Consider the following 26,171-nt stretch of genomic DNA (forward strand, 5'->3'; position numbering starts at 1 on the left):
CTATCTGTTCCAAATAAAATGTTATTCTACAAACTGTTATCTCAGTAATCAACGAAGATATCGACTTCGTTTGCTTTCATTCGATTACGTGGTCCAGAGAGACTACTGCCGAAAACATTTCAATCGATTCGTTCGTGAGGACCATTATGTGTGAAAACTACTTTCATTCAATTACTTGCTATTCCTAAAATTAGCCTTACTTTCTTGATCTTGCTTTCTTTTAGATGGTGACGTATTAACTTCTCTATAAGTTTTTTACGTGCCAAAGATACTTGCTTTGAAATTTTTTTTTTGATCTTTGATAGATGAAGCGACGCCTTTGAGGTAAAGCGTCCATTACGGCGGATGGCTGTCAGCGACGTGATCTATCGACATTTTCCTCGAAGCTTCGTTTTTTACTCCATTGGAGTTTCGGTGATTTCTAAATCGATAATCACTGTTTTGCAAACTTCTTTAACAACGTTCTTTTAAAAAGAACAGAGCAATATAAAAAATTGGTTCGATATTGGTTAATCCAACGCCGTAATTACGACCCAGTCTAAAAAGTGTATATGCTAATTAATGTCGCCATTAACAAGTCCTTCGAGGAGCGACGACGCTTCATCGAAAAGTGACTCCCCTCGATAATTCGAGAGAACAATTAAATTACTTTAACCCGTTGACCTAATTTAAGCACGGTTATTAGTTGAATGCATTATAACTTGAGGCAACATCCTGTTTCTCTTGGCTTCTGACCATTATCAGCATCTGCTGGAAATAATTAATTTAGTAAGCGCCGTTGATACGGGAACGAGACAAATTGCAGACAACCGTAGAATGTGAACAAAAGCCGTTTTGTTCGTTCATCGGACAAATTAATGTCTCGAACGCGATATTATTCCTAACAATAATATTATATGCTTTGGCGCGTGAATACATTATTGGCTTTCTGTTCAAACGAAACACCATGCAAATCATTATTTATTTAAAATTGAACGTTTTAAAGCACCTTTCGCCAAGAAGAAACTGTTCCTCTTTTTCGAGATACTCAGACGACACCGTTTAATATTTCCTTTCATTTTTTTTTTTAATACAAAACATTGTTTCACGCAGAGATTAAGATGATTCCGAGAATAACTATTTCAAACCATTTCAGACACAATGGTTCTGATCGAAATACGTAACATACAAACTCGATTAACGTTAGTGTACCGAAACCAGGATTTTGTAACTGAACGAACTTTATGGAATGGGTTAAACTGTTAACCGCGCTCACTAATGTGTACAACCCTTCTACACACAGGACTCAATTGAAATTACAGTAGTTTGTACGGATGCCTTGTGGTAAACTGGTTCACCAGTGAATAGACGGACATGCTACACTATACTCTTGAAATGTTGATTCTACCGATTATCTTATTAACACGACTAAATTGCATATTTATGTACACAGACTTACGATGGAGGTGTTTCTTCTTGAATCTTGTAAATTAAATTTTGTATAATTATTGAGTATATCGTACATACAGTAGACGAATAGAATTATACTATTGCCTGTATCTCAGTGAAGTTTAAATTAAATTCAAAAACACAATTAAATTGTATATTTATACACAGAAACTTACGATGGAGGTGTTTCTTCTTGAATCTTGTAAATTAAATTTTGTATAATTATTGAGTATATCGTACATACAGTAGACGAATAGAATTATACTATTGCCTGTATCTCAGTGAAGTTTAAATTAAATTCAAAAACACAATTAAATTGTATATTTATACACAGAAACTTTCGATGGAGGTATTTCTTCTTGTATCTTGTAAATTAAATTTTGTATAATTATTGAGTACATCGTATATACAGTAGACAAATAGAATTATACTATTGCCTGTATTATTTCAAATTAATCTTAATATATATGTCATCAGTGAAATTTAAATTAAATTTTAAAAAACACAAGAAACGACTAGAATCGGTCGCTTAGTTCTATATCTATTAGAAAAATTGTGCAATTTAAATAAAACAGAGACAAATATTGCTGGGTATCTTTTCTCTTAAATAAATTGTTGGGTTTTTTATTGTAATTTTTACATCGCACCTCGCTTAAAAAACGCTTCTCCTTTGTTTCCCAATCGCGCACACATTTTTTTTCCTTCTCACCAATCATACCAACCCAGCAAAAGCTAGATATTTTCACATAAATAAATGAAATGTTCAAACGTGAAAGATTTACTCGCTAGTAAAGGTATAATGGTGTACTTATTAGTTCACATTATTCCTGGTTACAGTAATGTTGTTCAACAGGTGTATCAACGTTCATTCGTTCTAAACGTTTTGATGAAATGTAAATTTGAAACGTTCAATTTGAAATTTGCCCAACTCTACAGAGTGGTAGAATTTGGTTAGATAATAATTAATTTGTTTAACACGTTCACAGTCCGGTTGAAATCGATGACAGCTTTGTATCATGAAGAATATTAGTCATAATAATACTAACAGGCCTGACAAACGAATCGTGTTCTTCAACTGCAATACAAACATTCAATATGACCGAAACCAAAACCTCATATGAATACATACCAACCCAAGATCAAGCTATTATTCTGCAATCAATCGATGGAATCACCATTAAGGAGTATGTCTGGACAATCGGTAACATAACAGGACCCAAAGCTACATATAAAATATCTATGAAGGATCTCCAATGGAAAATCTGTATGTACCTAGATAGCAAAGAAACGGTTAGAAACGTAACTTTTAAACACAAAACTGTGGGGTTATTTTTATTGTGTGGTATGCCTGGTGAGTGAGTGGGGAATGAATGAGTGTGGATGTTGGCAACGCTGGGGCGCGAGAGGGGGACGCGCGGAAGTCCCATGTATGGAGAGAGTGTGATGCACACGTGGAGAGAACATTGTGAAAAATATATATACGTTAATTTGTTAAACAGAAAGAGGCTCATTTAATTTGACTACCAAATTCCTCCCACAAAAACAATAGCAATAAATAACGTAAATATAGCAATCCGCCCAATGGTATTACCGGCCATAAAAATCATATTATCAAATATCGCACCTATAATTCCCAACACAGCTATCGAAAACGTTTTCAGAACAAATAATATCAAATTGTACTAAAAAATAACCCCACTAAAAGCAGGAATCGTCGACCCGGACCTGTCGTATATTCTAAGCTTCAGGAGACAAGTCTACGTAGATCCAGAAGGTGCAACACAAATCCCGGGCTCCTTTCTTATCACGTTAGAAAATAACACCTACAGAATATTCGCCTCCACGGAAAAACAGACATGTTTCAGGTGCAACCAAAAAGGACATATTGCCACGCAATGCCCTAACAACCAAAATCCAAAGGGAACCAGCCCACCAAAAAATGCCAACCTTCAACCTTTCCCATCGCCCCACACCGAAGATCGGCCTAAAGAAACGGAAATAGAAATAGAAATGCCAAATACACCTGAACACATAGAACCAATGTCGCTAGACGACTCTAACACAACAGAACCAACAGCAAGAACATTAGATGACTCGATTGCAGATAAAATAAATAGCAAAAGACACTTATCCACAACTTCAGAAGAATGTAACACAAAACCAGTAAAACTAAGCGATCGTGAATTCAAGTCACCAGGCGCAGTACCCCAAAACCCCCATAGGAACCCTGAACCAGTCTCTAAGAAAACAAAACGGCCCCCATCACCCGCCTCTTCGCTAGACAAAATCGACGACATGCTGGAACCAGCCAAAAACTACATTGAAGACCAAGGAAACAACCACGTGCTAAGTTATATGCAATTTAAAAGCTTCCTAGAAAACTCAATCACAGTCCCAAACCCTTTAGAAATTTCAAAAACATACACAACCAACACCCTCGCCTTAGCTAGAATGATTCTAAAAATCCACTCCTTGCTTAATGAACGTAGTATGAAAAACAGACTACACAGACTGCATAAAAAAATAATCCAGAACTCCTCAACAAAAACAGCCACCAATTGGTCATCGGAAATAGAGAGTGACTCCTCTTAACCACAATGAAACATATTATTCAATGGAATATAAATAGCTTTCACACGTAATATAAACAACTACAGCCCCTTCTTAACCAACACAACCCATCCATCATTTGCCTACAAGAGACAAACCTCAAAAAACACCACCTCCCAAGGTACGTTTTTGGACCCGATAAAGTTGTCAAGCCATTTTCGGATCTCATACACTGATTGGAAGTGCATATCGGATAAGACGTGTTGCATCGACCGGAACAGGTGATAATCAGATGGAGCAATGTCTGATGAATACGCCGGGTGCTGCAAGACGTCCCAGCCAAGACTTATTATGGTGTTTTTTGTATGGGTAGCAATACGTGGCCTGGCATTGTCATGCAACAATTTCAATGGACGTTCTCCTTTGCCAGTATACGGACGTTTTCGTTCCAATGATTGACTCAAGCAGATTAATTGACGTTGGTCGCAGTCCGCAGTAACTGTTTCACTCAGTTCCAACAACTCATAATAAACCACGCTCTTGATATCCCACCAAATGCATAGAAGAACCTTCTTTCCGAAGCGATTGGGTTTTGCAACGGATGTTGATGCTTTGCCTGGATTTACCCATGACTTTCTGCGTTTCGGATTGTCATAGAGTATCCACTTCTCATCGCCCGTAACGATTTTCCACAAGAAAGACCTTCGACGCTGCTTATTGTGATGAGAAAGACACGCTCCACTCGTTGATTTTTGGTGGTTGCAGTGAGTTTATGCGGCACCCATTTTCCTTTCTTCTGGATCTTTCCCATCTCACGTAGGCGTTTGGAAATCGTTTGCTGGGTTACTCCTAACTGTTCTGCAAGTTCTTTTTGCGTTTGTGCCGCATTCTCAGCGAGCAGCTGTTCCAAATCATCGTTGTCGCACTTCCGAGGACCTCCAGGGCGTTGTTTGTCGATTAGACTCAAATCACCGCTTTTAAACCGCTTAAATCAAAATACGCACACATCATACGATACAACACCTTCACCGAGAAAGGAACAAATCGATTCGCATGCTCTTGCAGCATTTTCCCCTTGTTGGAATTTGTAAAGAATGCAGTGTCGGATATGCACCTTATCTGTTGCCACTTTCGACTCTACTGAATTGAATACTTTTGAAGGTTATGTTGGGCCTTACGCTAAACTGTCTTTTGTTTTAATTAGCGATATGTCAACACTATATGACCGCAAAAGAGCGGGAATATCTATTGACATCAAACTTGACTTTATAACTGCTTAAGATAATTTGAATTATTCATTTGTACACCTAATAAAAAAAAAGAATTATTTTTACATTTGTAAAAAATAAATTTGGGGTAAGTTGTTACGGTAACAAGATACCTCGAGTCATCGGAACAACTAACCCCAATTGACATATGTGGCAATGTTTACAAATATTTTGTTTATATGTTTAAATGTTCTAATAAATGCTATTACAAATGTTATTTGATTTATAACGACAGAACAATAAACAATATTGACATTAAATAATTGAATACGATAAAAACATGATGACTACGAAATATTTGCTTACGTAATACGAAACTACCTCTTGTCAAAAACTACAATTCGCTGTCACGGACGCTATTAAAATGTTCGACAGCATGGCGTGATCAATTTATGTTTTCAAAATAATTGTAAGCACAACGCTATCTTTTTTCATCTTAAAGATATAACTTCTAACCCCGGTCTCCCCTACATAAAAATTTCGATAATCAAAAATAAGGTCCACCCTATTCTCCATAAAAAATTACTTGTAAGCTTCGAGAGCACATGATCCTATGGGTGACCCGTATACGGGTCACGGGACAGTGAACGTGTTAGCAAATTTATATTCTATTTTTAGGTGGATCGTGCGGTGAACGAGGAGGGCCAGGGAGGGGGTGGTCTGTCGACATCTTCGGCGGGCTGCAGCGGTGCTTCCGGTTCGAGGATGGGCCCTGGGCCCGATTCCGGTAGCAGTGCTCCCTCTTCTGTTCCCCACTCGCTGGCGACCTCGAGGGACGAAGAGGACGACGAGGACGAGGAGAGCAGCGGGAGACGATCAAATGGCCACTCAGGAACGCGGTGAGTAAATCCAATTTCTTGGACCCTTTGTCCTGAATAATCGTGCCCTACCTGATAGTTGTCCCAACACCACACATTTCCCTGTGCACCGAGTGATGAGCACTCCGTACGGAGGATCGCGTCCTCGTGTTTCCATCGTTGATCGATCCGAGATCTACCCAGAGGAGGTTTCGTCGATGTGGACTCGACGTCTATTCCTGTGGAACGATTGCACCTAGTAGAATCGATACGTTTCCCGTTGTTCTCCATTTCCTTGGTAAAGTTTCTTGCGCCTCGACACGAATTTTTCTCGTTCTTCCGTTGGATTTCGTCATGGCGGTGGTACCGCTAACCGGTGTCAGCCTATAACTTTATTCTAAAATTCTAGATTTCTTCCCAAATATATCTGAGCGGTTGCAAAGTGCAATGGGATTGTCTAATTGTTTGCATAAATCATCTTGCGTATAAAAGGTACAGTTTCTTAGCGAACGATAAGGAAAAATATCAGAAAATGTGTGATTACGAAATAATGAAATATCGTTTAAACTATTCTATTTTCGATAACTTTAGTTCGTATCTTTCTTACGCAGAATAGTTTAAATCTTTGCGTGCAAATAAAATTAGACCGTTCCATACGAAAAAAAATTACAATCACGCCGATGTACTTGAGGAAAGAATCTTCCGAAAGAATAATGGTTGTCATTACCCGTACATAATATTCTCCTATTTCACTCTGTCTCCGTTTAGAACAGAGCTATACCCTGCCCCAGTAACTAGATCACTGTGTACATATACTCCTCGTTCGTAGGAAACCTTACCGTTAAGTCCTTCGTGTACACACAGAGTTCCAAGTGTCATCCTAAATCATTCGACGTCACCCATGCACACGCTGGACATTATATCTCTATTTTATTTTCTGGCGTTCGTATTTCTTTGTTCCACGTTCCTGGAAAGAAATTCCAATCGAGAGACTCGATTCTCGCGTCCGATACGTTTATTGAAATATTTTATCCGATACGTTGACGATAATTCGCACGAAGCATGAAACGATACGGAATATTAACTCGAGGTCGTAAAAAATCAGTAAAAAATGAATGTCGGTACAACGAGAACAGCAAAACGATTGTCGCGAGCTACCGTCATGTTTGACATAACATATTGCACGACGATTCGATAAATCATTTTGCATTGATTTTATGAAGAATTGAATTCGAAACGATTTTCTACTATTATTTATAAAGAAATTCTCTAGTTCCATTCTCGATAATACAGATAAAGATAGCAAAACCACGAGTTTTAACTAGATAATCCAGTCGCGGTAAAATTAACATCTGCGAGGGAGATTCAGCGAACGAAAAGACACTACAAAAATAATCTAAGCGATTTATAAAATGTAATGAAACGCTAGAATACGAGTAATTTTCAAGGCGTTCATTCGTCATTGGGGATAAAGGATTACGTGAATAAACTCTCGACGAGTAAAGGATGACGAATGGAAAGTGTTACCATATTCTATTACAGTTCTAGCCTTTCTTTTCGCAACTACCGTCTGTTTCTGTCAATGATTTTTTTTAAATAAGCATTTCGAAATATCAAAATAGCATTTGCGTAATTTTTCGGATAAATCTCGCGACTTTTATATTATTGGATGGTCCAAAGCTTGTGGCATTGTCTTCCGCAGACTTGGTTCTTTGTGCGCAGACGCGGCGCGAAAGACTCGACAATCGAAACGCAGATAAAACTTCTCGGTTATACGAAGCGAGTCGAATTTACTATTCCGAAACGTTCCGTTTCTCTGTTTCGCGCGACGTATTGTCTCTGCGTGAATTTCCCACACGTCTTGCACAATGTATTTAAATTCAGCTAGAATTTATTACCACGATAAATCCGATGGAAGGCAGCGCAACCGCATCGAGCGATGAGAGCTAAGAATCAGTGCTGATTTATGACTGGTACAAGTCGAGTCAACGACGTTTTTGCGCGCGGAAATCTCTCTAACAAGCTGTCAAAATAAATGAGAAAACAGACAAAACATCAGGTACTCAGAAAAATTTTTCCTATTTCTTACGCGAACGATTAAAGAAACATATTTTGATTGTAAAATGAATTTATTCGTCATAATGTGAACCTTCGTAATGTAAAACATCCTTCCAACAGTTTAATAACTTATTTTCTAGGTTTCGTTGCACATGTTAGTTTCTAATCAACGGAATTTTTTAAATTATTATTAACAAAAATCTACAAGAACCTTTCTGGGTAGCTAATATTAAGTTGGTAAAGGAAATAATTTCCAGGAACATGAAGAAGGAAATTAGTTTATTATTATATGTATAAGTTGGCTAACAAAATGTTCTTTTTGAAAACTTTTGCAGGTAGGAATTTTGCAGTATTACTGCCTCTTGAATTCAAATGAAATTTAATCGTTGGGACAGATTTAATAATCTCGTAATATCTGATAATATTCGTATTCGTTTTATTGTTAAAAACCATTTTAAATAAATTTGTTCCATTTTAGATCTTTATTGAAAAAACATTGTTAGAATATTGATGCGAAATGGTCGTACAGAAGCAATAGCCGCGGCTAATTTCGAATTTTGACTCTTAGGGACGGATATAAACGAAATATTTCTATTATCTCTGTATTCTTGCATAATTAAACGGATATCCACGCTTTATGAAATTTTGTAAGTCTTACGAAGAGTATCTAAAACTGAAAGAATGTTACGAGTAAATAAAAGATAGTAGATTACGAGAAGTATTTATCTGAATTACAAGGAATATTTTGTTAGCTTAAAATAACCTGTGTTAATTTCTTTATTTTACATTTTCAAAAATATTCTACATAGGGGAATACCTAGCATGCTCATTTTAAATAAATTATAAATTATATGACCTACTTTGGTAAATAAAAATTGCACTTTGAAAATTTTAGTTATTTTCCTTTTCGAATTTTAAATAAAAGTTAATTTATTTTTTATTCGAAATAAACCCAATTTAACGAGATATTTTGCTCGGTTTCTCGAAAATTTGCATTGCATAATATCAAGTTCAAGATCAATGTCATCAAAGATTTCTGTATGCTTCTGTATCTTCCGTAGCTAGTGGCAAGCATAATCGACGATGGCAGTAAAATAACATTTCTGGCGTCGATAAACACTGCCAGGTAAACATCTTTGTTTGACTGATATCTTTAACGATATCAAGTCTTCAGCATGATGTTACGCTGAACAAATTGTCGAGAAACAAAGGATAAACATCCTTGATTAACTACTAGGTTTGGATCCAATAACTCGAAATCAATACATTTTTCATTCATGATTTGATATTCTTTCGAATTTTGGTGTTATCCATATGACATTCCATTTATAAAGCAAAATTAAAAGTATACCACTTATAAAAAAAGTAAAAAACAAAATATAAATGCTGTTTAATGCTTCTTTCAAAATTATCCAACAATTTTTCATTTATCACGTAATTTATGCGTTATTCGAAACGAGTATATTAGGGTTTCTCCTTATAGAATATATCAAGAAATAGGTAATTCTCTGTGGAAAAATAAATCGAAATTTAAAAATAAAATGTGTTTGCATTGTCCGTCGTTTTCGAGAAAGTAAATGATAAAAATTGTAATTCATTTATGTACAAAGTATGCTACTTTTAAGTCAAACGCTTTTCCATTTACGTGCAATGGATATTTCTTTAAAAAATGTAGCTATTATTTTTTAAACGAAATTAGTAAAAACCAAAACAACTTGGTAAGGTTTATTATATTGTACTGTGTCTTAAATATTGTAATAATTTATTTATCACAGTAATTTATACATTTATAAGTATAACGATATAAAAATAAAAACTTATTGAAAGTAATTTCTTTTAACTTATAATCACTTATACTTACACATAGTTATTATATATCGACAAATTTATCAAAATACTATAGTTACAATTTTAGACTATCTTTTGGAACATATTAAAATTTAATAAGTTTCTAAACTGTTATGATAGTCGAGAAAGGCTCTATTTAATTAATGATATTCTAACGAAAAACAATTTTCTCAAAAACAAAGTACAAACAAAGATTATATATTTGATTTATTTTTCACGCAGAATGATTTTACTCGTATTTATGCCAGGACTGCACAACTGGCGGCTCAGTAGTCACGCTTTGCTACCACGTTTATTCCATTTCCATCGCAGCACTATAGCTCATCGTGAAAGCTCTCCCCACTCTCGTCTAAGGCGATTATGGGCGGAGTGACCCTCGATGAGTGATAGTGGGAGTAACATTCGATCCATGCATCGATCCTACTTTACATTTGTCGAAAGATACAAAGCAGGACAGATTGTAGACATCATGATACGTGATACTACGTGGCTACTAAACCTGTCTGATGTTGTGAGCCCTGATTTATCCTCTATGAACACATTTGACCACAGTATCCTCTACAAGGAATCAAGAATCGATCCTTCATAGTCACAACAGTAGCGATCCTCTTCCTAGTAGAACATTCTCTATGTTCATTATTCTTCCCATATAATACACGAGGCATTAGGTTCTTACCACAGAGTCCCGAGTACCGGAAAAAAAAACTCGGTCGAAGGATGATCTCGACGAGTCTTACGGTCACGGAAGTACATGCAAGAAAGAAAGATTCCCGACGATCGTTTTCTCTGTTCGAGAAGCGGCGGTTAACGTCGCATCTTTGGAATATTCTTTGAGAAGAAAAGGTGCAAGCATTATATTCTCGTTCATGGAACGAATCGATACGATGTCCCGTTAATCCCGGTGAGGTTGGCCGTAGGAAAGAGGACCTCGATATTGTACAATGCGATGGAGATGGACAGACGGACACAGAGAGAAATGATGAGCGTGATCGCGTGCGTGCGAATGTACGATAGAGGAAAACAGCGTGGAAAAAATCGTGAAAATGGAAAGAAGAGAGAGAGAGAGAGAGAGAGAGAGAGAGAGTGAGAATGAACGATAAATTTTTATTGTTTGCTCTGTTAACGATCGCCATTGAAATATCAAAGGCTCGAGGCTTTCCCTCGCACTTTCGGTACTCGAAGCGAGATAGAAGCACGAAATAACGAGGCTGGGGGAATATTTTCACGGAAAAGTATCGACATCCGGATGGAAAGAGTGCAATTTGTTTATTCTTTCCTGAGGGGCAGCTTTTCTACGCTTGTCTGAAAATTACGCGGAAGTATCGCTTCTTTGTAGAGGAAAGAGGCCAATTACTATTTCCCGTACAACTTTCTTGACGTTAAAATTAATTTTTTTCAACGGCGGACGATTCTTGAATCCGTTATGCGTAAACCTTTGGAAAGTTCGCGTGAAAAATTACAGCACGAAGCATTTTCAAATTTACATGGAAGCGGCGAACACGATAGTTTAGAAAATATAATTTAAATTCTGTAATAGACTTTCATTTATTACCATTTATAAAAATATTTTTCTTATCGGTTAGAGTTTTAATTATTGTAGCAAAAGTAACTTTATCATTCGTGACCCGTAGTTTTAGAATTTTATATAAAATTATCGCTTTTTTAGCTTCGAGGTTCGAAGTTTTATTTCAATTAGTATTCGTAAAGTTTTCAACCAGTACACCATTTTGTTTTCAAACAATTGGAAACCACTTAACCCAACATTTGCCATAGAACTTATTTTTGAAACCTCATCGAAATTCATGAAATTCTATTTTTTCCTTGCGAAGAACCTTCGTGAAGCGGATTATTGATCGAGGCGATTCTTATTTTCTTCCATGTAGAAAAGCTTCGAGAAGCTCCGATCGCTTCTCCATATATTGTCTCGTCGCGAAGTTTATATTTTACGTTTTGTCCAGTAATTTTTCATAATTCTCAATGCGACTGTAAATTATAACAAACTTGAAATTCTTACCTTTTGAGGTTAACAGAAAAAACAGGATTAAACACTAAAATCTAAAATATAATACATCGCAAATATATACCGAGAAATTAAAAATAGGAATTCTTTTTATTTTCAACTATGAGTTCGTTAGAATGTCTACTTTTCTCGGTACGAGTTTTAAGTTTCTAAAAAAATATTCATTTCTTGGGCACCACCATTGCACAATTTTCCACCTCGAAGATAGCGACTTCCACTTTAAGACGCAACGCGCATCTTATTGTTAGACAAGCAAATTAAATAACGAGTATTATCGTGACAATCTCATTCATTGTCGATGATTAATTACAAAACAGGACAAAATTCGGTAACTAATGTAACATAAATATCTTCGAAATTACAGAAGCTCGAGAAAAGTATTTGTTATGACAAATTGCAAGAAAAGTACAATAAGAAAAAAAATTCAATAGTTATCGTGGGATAAAAAAAGTCGCCTCGTCGTTTGAGGGGGCAGTCTCATATTTCGTATAGCCTTCGCGGTAATTACGAAAAATTTCGAGAGGTTTAGGCAGGATCAAGAGACATCTGCTATTTTTAAAAGTCGGAATTCTAGCATTTACGCCATTTGGGTGCCAACACTGGAAGAAAAATCTCAAAAACTATATATTCGATTGCTCTGAAATTTTTGCACGTTGTTCCACATACTAATAGCTCTCGCCCGAACCTACATTCTATTTTATAATGAATGTATCATGTTCTTTTATTAAAAAGTTGCGGAAAAATTACAAAGTTTTGCAATTTTTAATTTAAGCTTTTGCCATTTTGGCGATAACAGGAAGCCTACCGAATAAAAATCTTTCTAATTTTTTTGATTTAGTCAACCTTGAGAGCTGCAATCACCTACACCAGTGTTTAAACACATGTTTACTGGGGGCGTGATAACAACATGAAAAGTCAATAAAAATGATATATTTATTTTGTATTCCCAAAGGATAGTTAAGTAAACAGCGGAAATGAATTATAGCGTTAGATGTAACATTTGCATAAAAAAAATTAATAAGAGATGATTAAATTTTGCAACGTTTACATGAGACTGTCCCCTTAAGTGTTCTCAAACAAGCCTTTGTCACCTTTACTTTTTTAACCAAAAAACTTGGGTACGAGAAAGTTGTCCCAAGTTGTCTTCGTATCTGTCGTCGTGTTTCCTAACTTCGTGTAATTGTTCAAGTCTAGTATGACCGGAGTGTAGATAGAGAGAGAGTGAGAGAGAGAGAGAGAGAGAGTATGCGTGCAAACGAATGAAGACTGAGAACGAGTAAAAGCAAGGAATGAAGATAAATTTGAAGTGTGGGAAAGTAAAGAGACGATCAAGAGGTGGGGACTGTAAAAAATGAAAGAGAGGAATTCCCGGATGGCAGAGCGAATGGGCTAAACGAGAGGGAGAGAGAAAGTGAGTGAGAGAGGCAACCCGTCGGGGTTCTGTCTTCTTCGCAGGTTATCGGAGCTGTACCGTCGAGGCACCTCCTCGAGCCACGGAGGGTCCTTGGAAAATGATGCCCCGGGACTTAGCACAACCTCAACAACCTCGGACTCCTTGGAGAGCAATGACCTCGATACCGAGATACCAGCTACCGCCAGGAGACCCCGTAGTACGAGGGGCTCGCAAAAATGGAGTAACGTACGCGCTGTCATGGCGCTATATTCCTCTCTACGCAAGATCAAGAGGTACTCCCGTCATTGCTCGATATGGACGGTAACCTCTGAACTGCACTCTCACGTCCGCCGTTACACTGGTACACGTACAAATAAACGTATACACGCGCAGTACACGAACGAACAGAACAGGTTCCGCACCAGGGGTGAGCACAATTCGAATCGGTTTGTAATAGGGATTCTAAACTTACCAACGTTTTCATTTGATGGCAATTCGGTAAAACTATCAATGGAAACTGGTTTACCGATCATTTATGCTTACTCTATCATCACACGCGACTAATACGAACAGACCTTTCACCCAATGTATTTATCGGCCCATTTTTGGGGGGTCTCGAGACCCATTACCATTTTCGTGTCACGCGCAACATTATCAACGGGTTTAGAAATGAACACAAGAGGAACTGAGACAGAAAATGAAATTACAGAAATTTGATTATTTTTTTAATGGAATAAAAGCTGTACGGTCCAGAATTGGGTATCAATCGATTAATTTCTTTGACGTTCTACAAAAATATTGTGTAATACTTTTTTGTAGATATCCATGAGCTGTACTTCAGAAATAAATTTCATTGAAATACATTCACTATTGAAGGAGTTATGGGCGTTTGAAAATTGGACCATTTTTATGGTGTTTTTCTCACTTTACGTTAAGAAACAACTTTTCAAACATTCTTAAAGATTCTAAATTTTCTTAATCAAAATACGCTTTGTCTGCATTTTCAAACATATAATCCTCCTATCCGTTCAGGAGTTATGAGTTTTTGATAAAACGCATAAAATCACTTCCGAATTTTCATGGCAATCAAATTGGGTCACAAAAGTCCATAAGGTGAAAGGTTTACTCGTATACCTCATCTGTGCTATTATTATATGTGATTTTACCGGTAAACCGACTTACCGATATAATCACTAATTTTTAACTGGCATAAGGTCATCGCGCTGATACGTCAAAAAATATAACGACAAGACATCAATTCCTTGATCCCTATTACATGAATTATAGCGGATGGACAGTGTTCATACGTTTCGACGGAGATTTAATTTTCCAAATACACTATTTTGTATTCGGTACTTAATTAGCAAGGAACAGAAATATTGTCTCAAGTCATACGTGTATATATCAGTAGTTGTTTTTCGACTATTGTACGAACAAAGAAATAAATGTATACCGAATACTATGAAGCATTCAACCAGAAACGGATTACGAAGAGTCAAGTGTTCGTTGTGCGAATACTTTTCGAAAAACATTTTGCACATCCCTGTACTGCGCATACGTGGCTCCCCCTCTCTCTCTTTCTCTTATCAGTACGCACACCGACAAGAGTACGCAAGTACACATTCCATTCGGCCCCGTTCACGATGTAAATCTGACGCCGGAGATTCGTCGAGGCGGAAGCCAGTGAACGAAACGGGTCTCGGCCCAGACTCGCGAAAGAAGAAGAAACCGTAGCCAAGCCCCGGGGCTACTTTGTTTTCCCCGCGTTACGCGTCCCCGTCGCGCCGCTCTGCCAACGATATTCCCCGAGCGACGTTTACGGAGAATTCCTGCTGGCATTACGTCGCTGGAATTCCTTTTGCTATGGCGGGGCTGGCTTCAACAGACTTTAAAGGGGTTCCCTCGCGTCTCGACCCGAAAAATGGTGTATCATTAGGACTTTTTTGAAACGAAAGTATACAACGTATTAAACTGCAACTTCTTCTGATTATTAATACGCTTGTAGTTAAATTTCGCAAGCAACACTTTAGATAATTGTTATGGTTCTTTATACATTTTTGTACGATTAATTGATCAGAGTCAGTAAAATACGAGATAGAATCTAGAATGTTGAGGAATTTAAGCAAATGACTGTAAAATGGGCCAATTTCAGGAATTTTGTATATGATACATTAATTATATTTTAAGTGCGTTTCATAATCTATCAAATTTTAATTATCAAGTTGTATACTTACATGTAAATAAACGCAAGAATTTTCTAAAGTATCATTCGATACATCCTTAACACTAGAAAGACTGAAACTTAGTATATACCTATATTACCCAAAAGCAGTCAAAATGACTGTATTGTGAAAGAATAACTAATGTGTAAAGAAATTTGTTTAAAATTAATTTTTAATATTAGGTTTTAATATTATGAATTTAGGTTGCAAAAGAAATAAAATAAACAACTTGTTAGAACAATTATCATTGCATAAAGATTCGAATAACAAGTACATACTACTTTAGCTTATTGAGAAACTACATACAACTTATCAAGTATACGCCCAAATTGACAGTTTATCATGTGTTGGTAATCGAAAAAAAAATGAAAACTGTTATTTCAATACAGAGCCGAACTGGTCATATAAAAAAACTCAATTCAATAATAAGAGTCATTTGATTATTTAAAATTTCCCAAGCAGTCAAAATGACTGCTTCTGGGCAATATAGGTATAACACATTAAATGAAGGAGGGGGGAGGTAACTGCAATTATTAATAAACGCATTTATATGTTGTACAAAAAGTCACAAAATTTTAAGAAATTGTGTCATTATATACATAATTGTTTTTCTAATTGAAATTAAAAAGCAATCAAAATGACTTCCTTGTGCAATCTAGTGTTAAGGAATTTTAAAAATAGATTTTTTCGAAAACTAAGAATGAAAAATTTGTACTGGCAATTTTTTACTTATTTTTATACAAAGAATCACTTCCTTTTTTATTGTAACACAAAATGGTTCAGTTTAATAGGTTTGCTATCTTTCTGGACGAAGTTGCAAATATTGCTCGTTTTTCTTACCCGAGATGCAAAGAAGCCTCTTTAATCCTTTCTGTCCCATCAATTCCACAGAGCACCTCTAACGTTGAGGTTAATAATTTAAACAATATAACAGATAGTGACATTAGGAAACGTAAGTTGTGTCTGCTTATAGTGAGTCGGTAGTTGTGTTATTATAACAATTGAACATTACTTACGTCGGAGCATGCACATTGATAATTTAGAAGTACATATTTTATTGTATTCGTAGCATGATATTTTATTTCAATAAATGAAAAGAGTTAAATTTCGAATTTCTTAATATTTCTGGATGTATAAATGCGTTCCGTGATCCTATCGCACAGATGCTTTCGAGCGAATTATTTTCTTTTATTAAAATAATTTATTCGGATTAGAAAGGGTTAAAGGTGTTGTTAATGTCTGCGGTAATTTGTATTTTCGGGGCTCGTTGGGTGTATCGAACCGTCACATTTCTCACGAGTCTTAACGCAGATGTATAACTACGTTTCGTAAAGGTTTGACAAGGGTTGGACCGTCGTTTCGTTCAGATTTCGTCCATTTTTACTTGGTGAACGCGTCATCCGGTGGAATCGTGGCCGCACGAAAGTATTGGCTATCCGCTGGTCACCGCAACGCCATCCTTTTCGCCACTCTATCTTAGTCTGTAACGTCGACTTTACTGCATAGTACATACGCTCCACTTTGTATTAGATGACATGGCTGATGGCCGATCGTTGTACCTACTTTTTCAGCGATTCTCAGCGCCTACTTAAAAGTAGAGACTGCTCGTAGAGATAAGAAGCGGACAGCTCGGGTTCCTTCGTGTTTCGGTTAAAAGTATGTACTTCTCTGTCGGACGTCACTCGTCACAACGAGAATATCGATCGTCAAATTAGCGGAGATCGGGAAACTTGGGCGTTCGTTGCTGAGGGAAATTTAAACTCGTAAATAACGATCAGATTAACGTTCAAATTTGGTCGAACGAGCAAATGAATATTGACAAGTAAATATTATTATTTGTAAATGTAAACGATTCCCAACGTTTAATAGGTAATCTTCAGAGTATAATATAATAGAAATTTTATTTATAATATTACTTTAATGATATAAATATAAAGTATAAATTATATGTGGTATGGAACTTAAGGAAGTATTCTACTATTTTTGAAAAGTTTAATTCAAATCTGAATTTCTATAACATTATTTACACACGGTAATACATTAACACTAAACCTACCGACACTTCAAGTATACCCATTCCTACCATGACCAGTCAAATGACCTTCCTTTTTCTCTTTTACGAGGCAACGTACTTCTAATTTTTGCATTATATGTTTAGAAAGTTGTGTTTTGAAGTCTATTCGTAAGACATCTTTGTCTTTTATGTCGCATATTTCAAAAAACCTATACAAAAATATTCAATAATTTTATTTTAAATGTGCATATTTAGTACTTTAACTTCACACAGAAGATTTTCAAACTACGTTGAAATTTTTTAACTTTCATCGGATTGCGGATAAAACGCCCTTGAAAATGAATTTTTTCAAGTCGATACCGTAGCCAGTTCCGGAAAAAATAATTATTTACGAACAAATATTCTGTGTACAAATTTAAATACATTTTCAATTAAATAAACAATTTATAATCCAGTCTTATCGCATACCATACGGCCGTCGCAAGATTGTTGACCGCACGTGCTCGTAGTAAATAGTAAATATTATGTCACTTGGTCACGACTGTCACGATTCACGTGCGAGAAAAAGGTCCAACGCGTTAGATGGAGACAGAAATAGTTGAATTTAAACAATTACCCCTTCATTTAAATTACAATATTTCCAAAACGGAAAATCAGATCGACATAAAATAAATACTATTTCGAAGAGGAAGCTTTACCGCTCCTGACAGTGGCTTAATCGTGAAGAAAATACTAATAATTTCGAAACTGCACACAATTAAAGATTTAATAATTTCAATACGCGTTAGTAGTCTGTTTTAACACGGAAAGAGCCGTAGCAGAATTTTTAAAAAATTACCCCTTTAAATAAATTATGTTATCTCCTAAACGGAAAGTCGAATCGACGTAAGCCAAACCCATTTCAATGTGGAAACTTTACAGCTTCTAACAGTAGCTCGATTATAGAGAAAACACTAGTAGCTGCGGAACTGCACTCGTGTAAAGTTTGACTATTTTCAATACGCGTTAATAGTCTTTTATAAGATGGCGAGTGGAATTTTAAAAATTATTCCTTTATTAAAATTACGATATCTCCAAAACGGAAAGTCAGATCGACATAAAATAAAAACCATTTTAAAGGGGAATCCTTGCTACTTCTAACAGTGGTTCAATTATGAAGAAAACACTAGTAGTTTCACAACTACACGAGTGTAAAGTTTTACTATTTTTAATACGCGTTGTTAAATTGTTCTAAGACAGCGGAAACTGAAGAATCTCTTCTTTCATCTTTGCTATATGGTATATTTCCTATGTACATCGGAAGCTAACAAAAAGTTGATACTAAATTTTATCCGCTTTTTTACACAGAAATGAAGATAAAGAAATCGTTCAGCAGGTCAAATGATCGGTCGTGGTGGCAAGACAGACTATATATTTTTCTCAAAAAATTAACAATAAGAATAGAAGTGAATATTGAAAAATTCAGTGTGAATATACTATAAGAAAAGTCTTGAAGTTAAATGGTGCTAAAATAACATTGTATATTAGAAATTTTAAACGAAATTTAAAAAAAGGTGTTAAATAGACAGAGTTAAATTTTGAAATAAATATAATTATGGCTATCTGATATATCAAGATTAATGCGAATTATTTAATTGTAATCTGTTCAGTCAGAGTGATCGATAAATACCGTCAAATTGTATTTAACCAAACGTCCAAAATGTTATCTGTATTTGAAATTTTCGTAAAATTGGTACCATTTATACGCTTTGACCAGGCAATCTGGATCATCGAGTATTATACATTATTAAATATCTCCGACATTTGACCTAGTTACAGAAATTAGATGAAATAAAATTACGATCGTACGCTTGACAATTTTTTGATACACGTCAAAAGAGACAATTATTACACCCTAAAGGATCAGAAAACAATAGTTATTTTATCGATGCGTGGTGGAAAAGTTGTAACAAATACGCATCAAAATCAGAATGGCGTAGCTAATATAATTGCCCCAATTAATGTGCTACATCTTCGCCGTTTTAGAATTATTTATTCAGGGAATCGTTCGGAAAGTCTGTAGAAAATCCATTAAAATTAAGAAAGGATAAAACTGTTGTCTCGGAGAATTAACTAGTCAATTCAATGATGGAATATGATTTGTCCTATTAACAGTTTTGAGATGTTTCCATTTTATTGGACTTTTCACAGACCGTACGAATGATTTCTTGAATAATTACTTCAGAAACAGACCCTGATACCTTAGGGTGTGCATACGCGTGTCGAGAAATGGCTATTTTCGAACGTAGTTCACTACAAGAGTGAATGAATTCCTTCAAGAAGTTATTATAAAACATTGAAATTAAACAACAAGTTCGACTTTCCAGTTTTACCAATTCAAAACATTTCATATTTTGATGATAGCTGAAAATGTGCAGTTTTGGTATGTGTAATAGATAGCTGTCATAATTTGTAACATATTTAACGTATCAATTTAGCGTTAGCTACTAATAATAATTTTATTAATAACAAAACTACATTTGACGTTGGAAACCGTCGACAGAGGGCAGTTATAATTTCGTCTCTAACGTATTAGTTGAACGTTAATAAAATTTAATAAAAAAAATGATTTCTGGCAGAATGATAATAACTAATTCGAATAATGGAACTGTGGTGGTTCCACATTAGAAAGTGTCGGAATCCTTAGATTCTAAGCCCCTCAGCGCGAAGTTTCGGAGCTTTACGATCATCGGAGGAATACGATAAAGATCCATCACTGTCCGTTTCGTATCTTTAGCGGCCTGCACCGCTGATTTTAGCGAACATCAGAGGAAGAGAAAGAGAAAGAGACCGAGCAAAACCAAAGGGAACAGTTTTTTCCTCGCGATTGTCGTGTATCGTCGTTAAAAGACAATTTAGAGGAAACCAATGGTATTTCGAATCGTTAAAACAACTGGTCGTGAGAATTTTGGTAATTGGGAAGCGGTAGAAAGAATCCAATTCCGTACCTCCGTTAGGGTGAGTGCTTGGAGAATGATAAGAAGATATTCGATGAGATTGCACGCATTGAAATTGGATTGCAAGCATTCTCTGGCATTTGGCATGGATTAATAAAGGGATCCTCATTCGTTTCCTTTCTTGAGGGAGAAAATGGAATCCAATCGACTGGAAATTACAATATACTTCCTGAAAGTCTTTTCGCTGTTGTGGAACGAAGAAGGATGGAGAGGAGAGATCGCTGTCGGCGATATTATCCTTTTGGGAACGAATCATTTGTAATTGTTGTTATCCGTCTGGGTCAGACGGTACTCGAGTTTACTAACTTGGAAATATCAATATTGAAATGATTTGATCTAGCTACAAAATTTATTTTGATTAAGTCTGCAGTAAAAAATAACTTTTAAAGTTTCCTTATTGTTCTTGCGTTCTCGTGACATACATATTTTATGAAACAGAATGTATAGAAATCTGTCTGCACTGTCCGTTTATTATAATTTATGATACCTTTCAACGTCTCGCTGGATTCGAATTCATCTACCTTTTCAAGTTAGCAACAAAATATTTACAGATCGATTGCAAACCGTTACGTTCAAAAAGAGATCTTTAATTAACAGTGGCTGTTTTATCGAGATACCATCTGCAACGGACAAATTAATTGGAGATATCCTTTCCCAGGGGGATAATGGATGAATATTCGTACCTCTAACGATACCGTCCTTTGTACCTCCGTTTCATTTCCATCCACCCCGTGAGAATCCCGAAAATTTTAATAAACGTGTTTCGACGCATTTCCGGACCAATGAAAAATATCCGACTATCTTGGCGATAGTCTCGGTGAAAAAAAAACAATCGAACCGACGAACGAGAAATTGGATGGTACTGTATTCCTCGTTTGGCGACCAAACGAAGCCATTTTTATTCGTTCGATCGTCGGCAATGCGTCGAAAGTGTCCGCGACGCAAAGCGTATCCATCTGCATGAGAAATTAGAATGCAAGAAACGTAGTATTGTGTAGTTGCAACGAAATACGTAAACCTTCTGATCGAAAAAACGCTCTTAAATTGTTATGAGAAAGAATACGTAAATGAAAAAACTAATCTCTGAGTGTTCTAGATTAGATCCTCCGGATTGGCGGTGTGAGTATAGCGTTGTTTCCGAACGAATGCTGACGCTTGACGCTGTCTCGACTGCTTCCCTTCTACCAGCTACGTTCGATTAGAGACGAAAAACCGATTCCCAAACGTACTCGATTCACACCAACAACCGGAATTTATCGTCAAACATCTCTATACGCACGCACATTACGCGCAAACGCAAACAAACACGCACAAACGTACACGCGTATACGTTACAACGACAATACACATAACATGGGTGTATTAATGATTAAAGAATGCGTAGTGGCATAAAAAAGTTTACCTTTAGTTTCGTTCTGCCTCTATCTAACGTACTTGACAACTCTCTCGATGTTTCTGTCTCTGTCTGTTTGTCTATACCTGTCTGTCTGTCTGTCTGCCTCTCATCCATCCGATGCTCTGATACTGAACTTGATCTTACTCGATTCTCGCTCACTTCTTATTTCAAGCAAGAATCACCTACCATCTGTCTCACATAGAATTAGATTAAGGAACAAAAAAAAAAAATTGTATTGATAATAATAATAATGATAATGACAAAGCGGCGTCGATTGTTTCGCAAGAGAATGGTGTGTTTCTTTCGTTTCAGTGGGTTTTTGGCGAATGGAACGAAAGTAGGATTAATTTGTCTGCTTGCAACAAGCATAGATATGTATACGTATGTATTTTTCCTAGCGAGAGGTGTTGAACGAGATGCAAGGTTTGCGATAGGCCTATGGGCGTATCATGCATGGACATGGTTTGCAAAAGGTTCCATGGAGCTTTAAACGACCCGAAGGTTTATAATACATCGCACACCACTGTTTTGTTGTTAAATCGGTTTGCACGATGCATCCCGATAGAAACGTGTGAAGCATATTGTATCGCACGGAAACAGTACGAAACTTTTCGAACGGAACTTGAATAATCGATTAACTTGTTTTCGATAAATTACGACGGACTTTTGCTTTCGGTGCTCAAGTTCGTGCTTATCGAGTCGCTCGCGGTTTCTCGCGTTAAAAAAAAAAAACAGGTGAAGATAAGTTTGGAAAAGAGAAGGTAATTTTAATTGAAACCATTTGTCGCTGTCGGCTTCAAAATTCCCGCGTCATGTAAAGATGATCATAAATTCTCGCGAGTAGACACTTTAAGAATAGCTCGGGAAACTGTACTTGTTCTATTCAATAATACACAGGGTGGAGCGTAATTCGTGGCACAATTGGGGAAAACACAATACACTTCGCGCGAAAGCAACTTGAATAGTTGCTTTTTCGGAGAATATTTTCTTGATTCACACGTGGATATTAACAAGAGATAATCTTAAACATTAAACAATTGTAAAGCTTCAAAAATACGCAAATTGAGTGGTAAATTGGTCTACGCGACATTTGAGCTCCCACTACATATTTACAGTTCTCAAACCTAATTTTATCGTATTATCTGTTTGATAATTAAACTTTATTTCGTACAGATATCAATACCTCCAAGTCAGCCGAACAGCAAACCCCATCAAACAGCAAAAGAACCACACACACATACAACAAAAACGAAAGAATGAAAAACAACTTAACCTATTACGGCGCCACCTAGCGGCATTACTTAATAATAAACACAAAGGCGCGAAATTGAAACTGAATATTCTAACATTGTCAATATGCATTAATAATGCATGGCCTAGTATTAAAGATTATCTGACAATGATTACAATGCTTTTAATTATTTTTTAACTAGTAAACTACAAAATATTAATTTCAATCGTAACTTACAAATATAATCACAAACAGAAATAATAAAGTAAAAGAATTCTCAATGTTGGTTTTCTCAAAAATCTCATTGCAAAGGAAATTGTTGTTCAGAATCGTCTCAGCTACCCCTCATTTCCAGTTCTTACACTATTTACGGGACACCCTGTATATTAATTTCATTCCACGTTTTGGGTTTCCTTTTGCATGAGAAATTTCCTCATTTTCGACGTTACTACTAATTACGCTCCAACTTGTAGAAGTGAAAGAATTATAAATTTTTAATCGTCAAGCATTTTCGCGTGCACACCTGCAACTTATGCAATAGTTTAAGTTGTGTTTACTTTTTCCTTGTAAAAAAATTTAAACTGAATCTTGATATATTCCCAGTTAAATAAGATTAAAAAAATGTCGTCTTGCAGTACTTTTCAAACTGTGTAGACAATTCTTAGTCAACCTAGTATTGCAAATCAATAATTTCAAAGTGAATTTTCCATTATTAACGTGTAAATATAAAAGTTATAAGCTTGCATACGAAGATGCGTTTGAACCAGTGACCCGAGCTCGTTATAGTTTTATTAAATGATCGTGAGAATTTATTTAGTCTTATTGGGTCTTTCCCCGCAACAATAAATGAAAGAACAATCAAAACGAAAACGCTATTTATTGAAATTGCGAATACCGAGCGATCGTGACAGTCCCTTGGGGTTACACGGTATTACGTTTTTGAACTCGAAGGCGGTTATAATGTGCAGACTTTGCCGCTTCGAACGTCTTTGTCCGCACCTATACCAGCTCGTGCATAACCTAAATTTACTACTTTCGAAGGGAACTCGCGACGTAAAGTATACTTCTAACGGCGACGGGAGCAATAAGTATCCTGACATTAGCATTCACGGAGCCTCCGAGGAATTAAAATGGAAGCTGAAAGTACAAATTACGAGCTGAATCACCGTTAACCCCTTTGTTATGCCCAAACTGTACGTACAGAGTAATTTAAAAGGGAGATTGAAAAATTTAAGGGCACGTAGTAATATCAAGAACAAAAGAAAAATGTCCAATCAACGAAAGTCTGAATATTAACCGAGTATAAACAAGATCTGCACCCTTTTTTATTAAAAATGAAAGAAAGCAATACGACGCAAACTTCGTTCAATTTTAGTTACATTTTTGATAAAAAATTCGGGTGATTTTTAAAACTTTGAGACGTTTTAGATATCTAAAATGTGAAACACAAGTACGATACCTAGGGTCGAATTATTTTAGGTTGAACTCCGTGAGGTAGACAGTAGGCAACGACGAAATCAGGTAGTGATTCGGTAAAGGCGATTCCTTACTATTTATTTTCAAAGCTATTAACATTACGCAACATTACTTGTCCTATTTTAATCAAGAAGAATTGACATTCTCTGAAACACTGTTTTCTAAACCTTATAATTAAATTCATGATATAACAATAATAAATAAATTTTTATTTTACCAATTTTTATTCAAAATAACACTTTAATCTTTTAAAAAAGTCACAAGCAATTTTCTTTAAAAATCATTAGTAAAATAGAAATTTAAAAATGCAGCATTCATGTTAAAACTGACGATTAATAAATTATTAATGATTATAATGCGATCTACATACAGTCTGTTTCATAAGAGCGTTGGAGCTATATCTAAACAACAAGTAAATATTTTGTAAAAATTCATAGAGGGCATCAAAGTTTATTTATAATACTACGTCGCAAATACCTAATATTATGTGAAATCTCCTTTATTTTGTAGTATAGCCTCACAGCGTTTTTGCATACTTTTGACGAGGTTTTCAGCGTATTCTATTGGTAATGATCTCCATAAAATTCTTATTCGGCGGCATAATTGTTTCAGGGTGTATACTTGTTTTCCCTGAAGCCTTATCTTAAGAATTGCCCATACATTTTCAATGGGGTTCGCGTCCGGTGACTGTGAGGGCCAGCTTAAAACATTGATGCGGTGTTCGGATCATTGTCCTCTTGTAACACCCACGAAGCATTATTGTCACCAAACCACACTCTAGCTGATTTCAACAAGCATTTTTCATAAATTTTTACCATTCTTTCAGCATTCAAATTTTCGGTGAAGAGAAACAAATTTCCAAAACTAAGGGAACAAAAGCATCCCCAAACGTGGACCTTAACTGGATGTTTAACAGTTCGTTGTAGCATTGGATTATGTTTGCAGGTCCAGGCTTTCTTTTTAGGTACCCACGCCCAAAACGAGGATTCGTCAGAAAAGATTACATTGTCCCAGTTGCAATCAATATTTTTCTGGGCCCAAGCGTATCGCATACTGACGTGTTTCGCGGAGAGCAAGGGCTTTCGCAGCGTGCTTCTATATTTTACGTTGGAATCTTCTAATCGCCTTTTTATTGTTGAAACGGCAAGCTTGATTCCTTTTTTTCAAGCTGTTTTTGAGCTTGTCGTAATGACAGCGACGGATTTTTTTCGAACAGTCTTAGAATCACTTTATCCTGTCGCTCTGTTGTTCCACCTTTCTTCCCTCTTCCTTCAAAGTCATCAACGTTTTTCACTAATTTATAACGATTCACCCACTTTCTAACAAACTCTGTCGATTTCCTCATATAACGAGCCGTCGCAGAAAAGCTTAATTTTGGAACTTTCGGATGCGTACAAAGAAATACAGCTTCGTATCGCCTAGCGTACGCCGCACTCATTTTTAAGCATTCGATCGCTCGGGCTGACAAACGAAT

At 36.1% G+C, this 26,171-nt stretch overlaps 1 protein-coding gene across 1 annotated transcript in view; it reads left to right on the top strand.

Annotated features, from left to right (window-relative positions):
* The window catches only part of LOC122397492, a 140,372-nt gene that overhangs the window by 49,171 nt on the left and 65,030 nt on the right, over positions 1-26,171 (top strand). The window contains exons 2-3 of the mRNA XM_043396667.1: positions 5,865-6,085; positions 13,425-13,655. Coding sequence (XP_043252602.1) covers positions 5,952-6,085; positions 13,425-13,655 — 365 coding nt within the window. The 5' untranslated portion in view covers positions 5,865-5,951. The remainder of the gene's footprint in view (positions 1-5,864; positions 6,086-13,424; positions 13,656-26,171) is intronic.

The sequence above is a fragment of the Colletes gigas genome, unplaced genomic scaffold (genome assembly GCF_013123115.1).
Source record: "Colletes gigas isolate AHSC1104 unplaced genomic scaffold, ASM1312311v1 Colletes_gigas_Sc00009, whole genome shotgun sequence".
NCBI classification, from domain to species: Eukaryota; Metazoa; Arthropoda; class Insecta; order Hymenoptera; family Colletidae; genus Colletes; species Colletes gigas.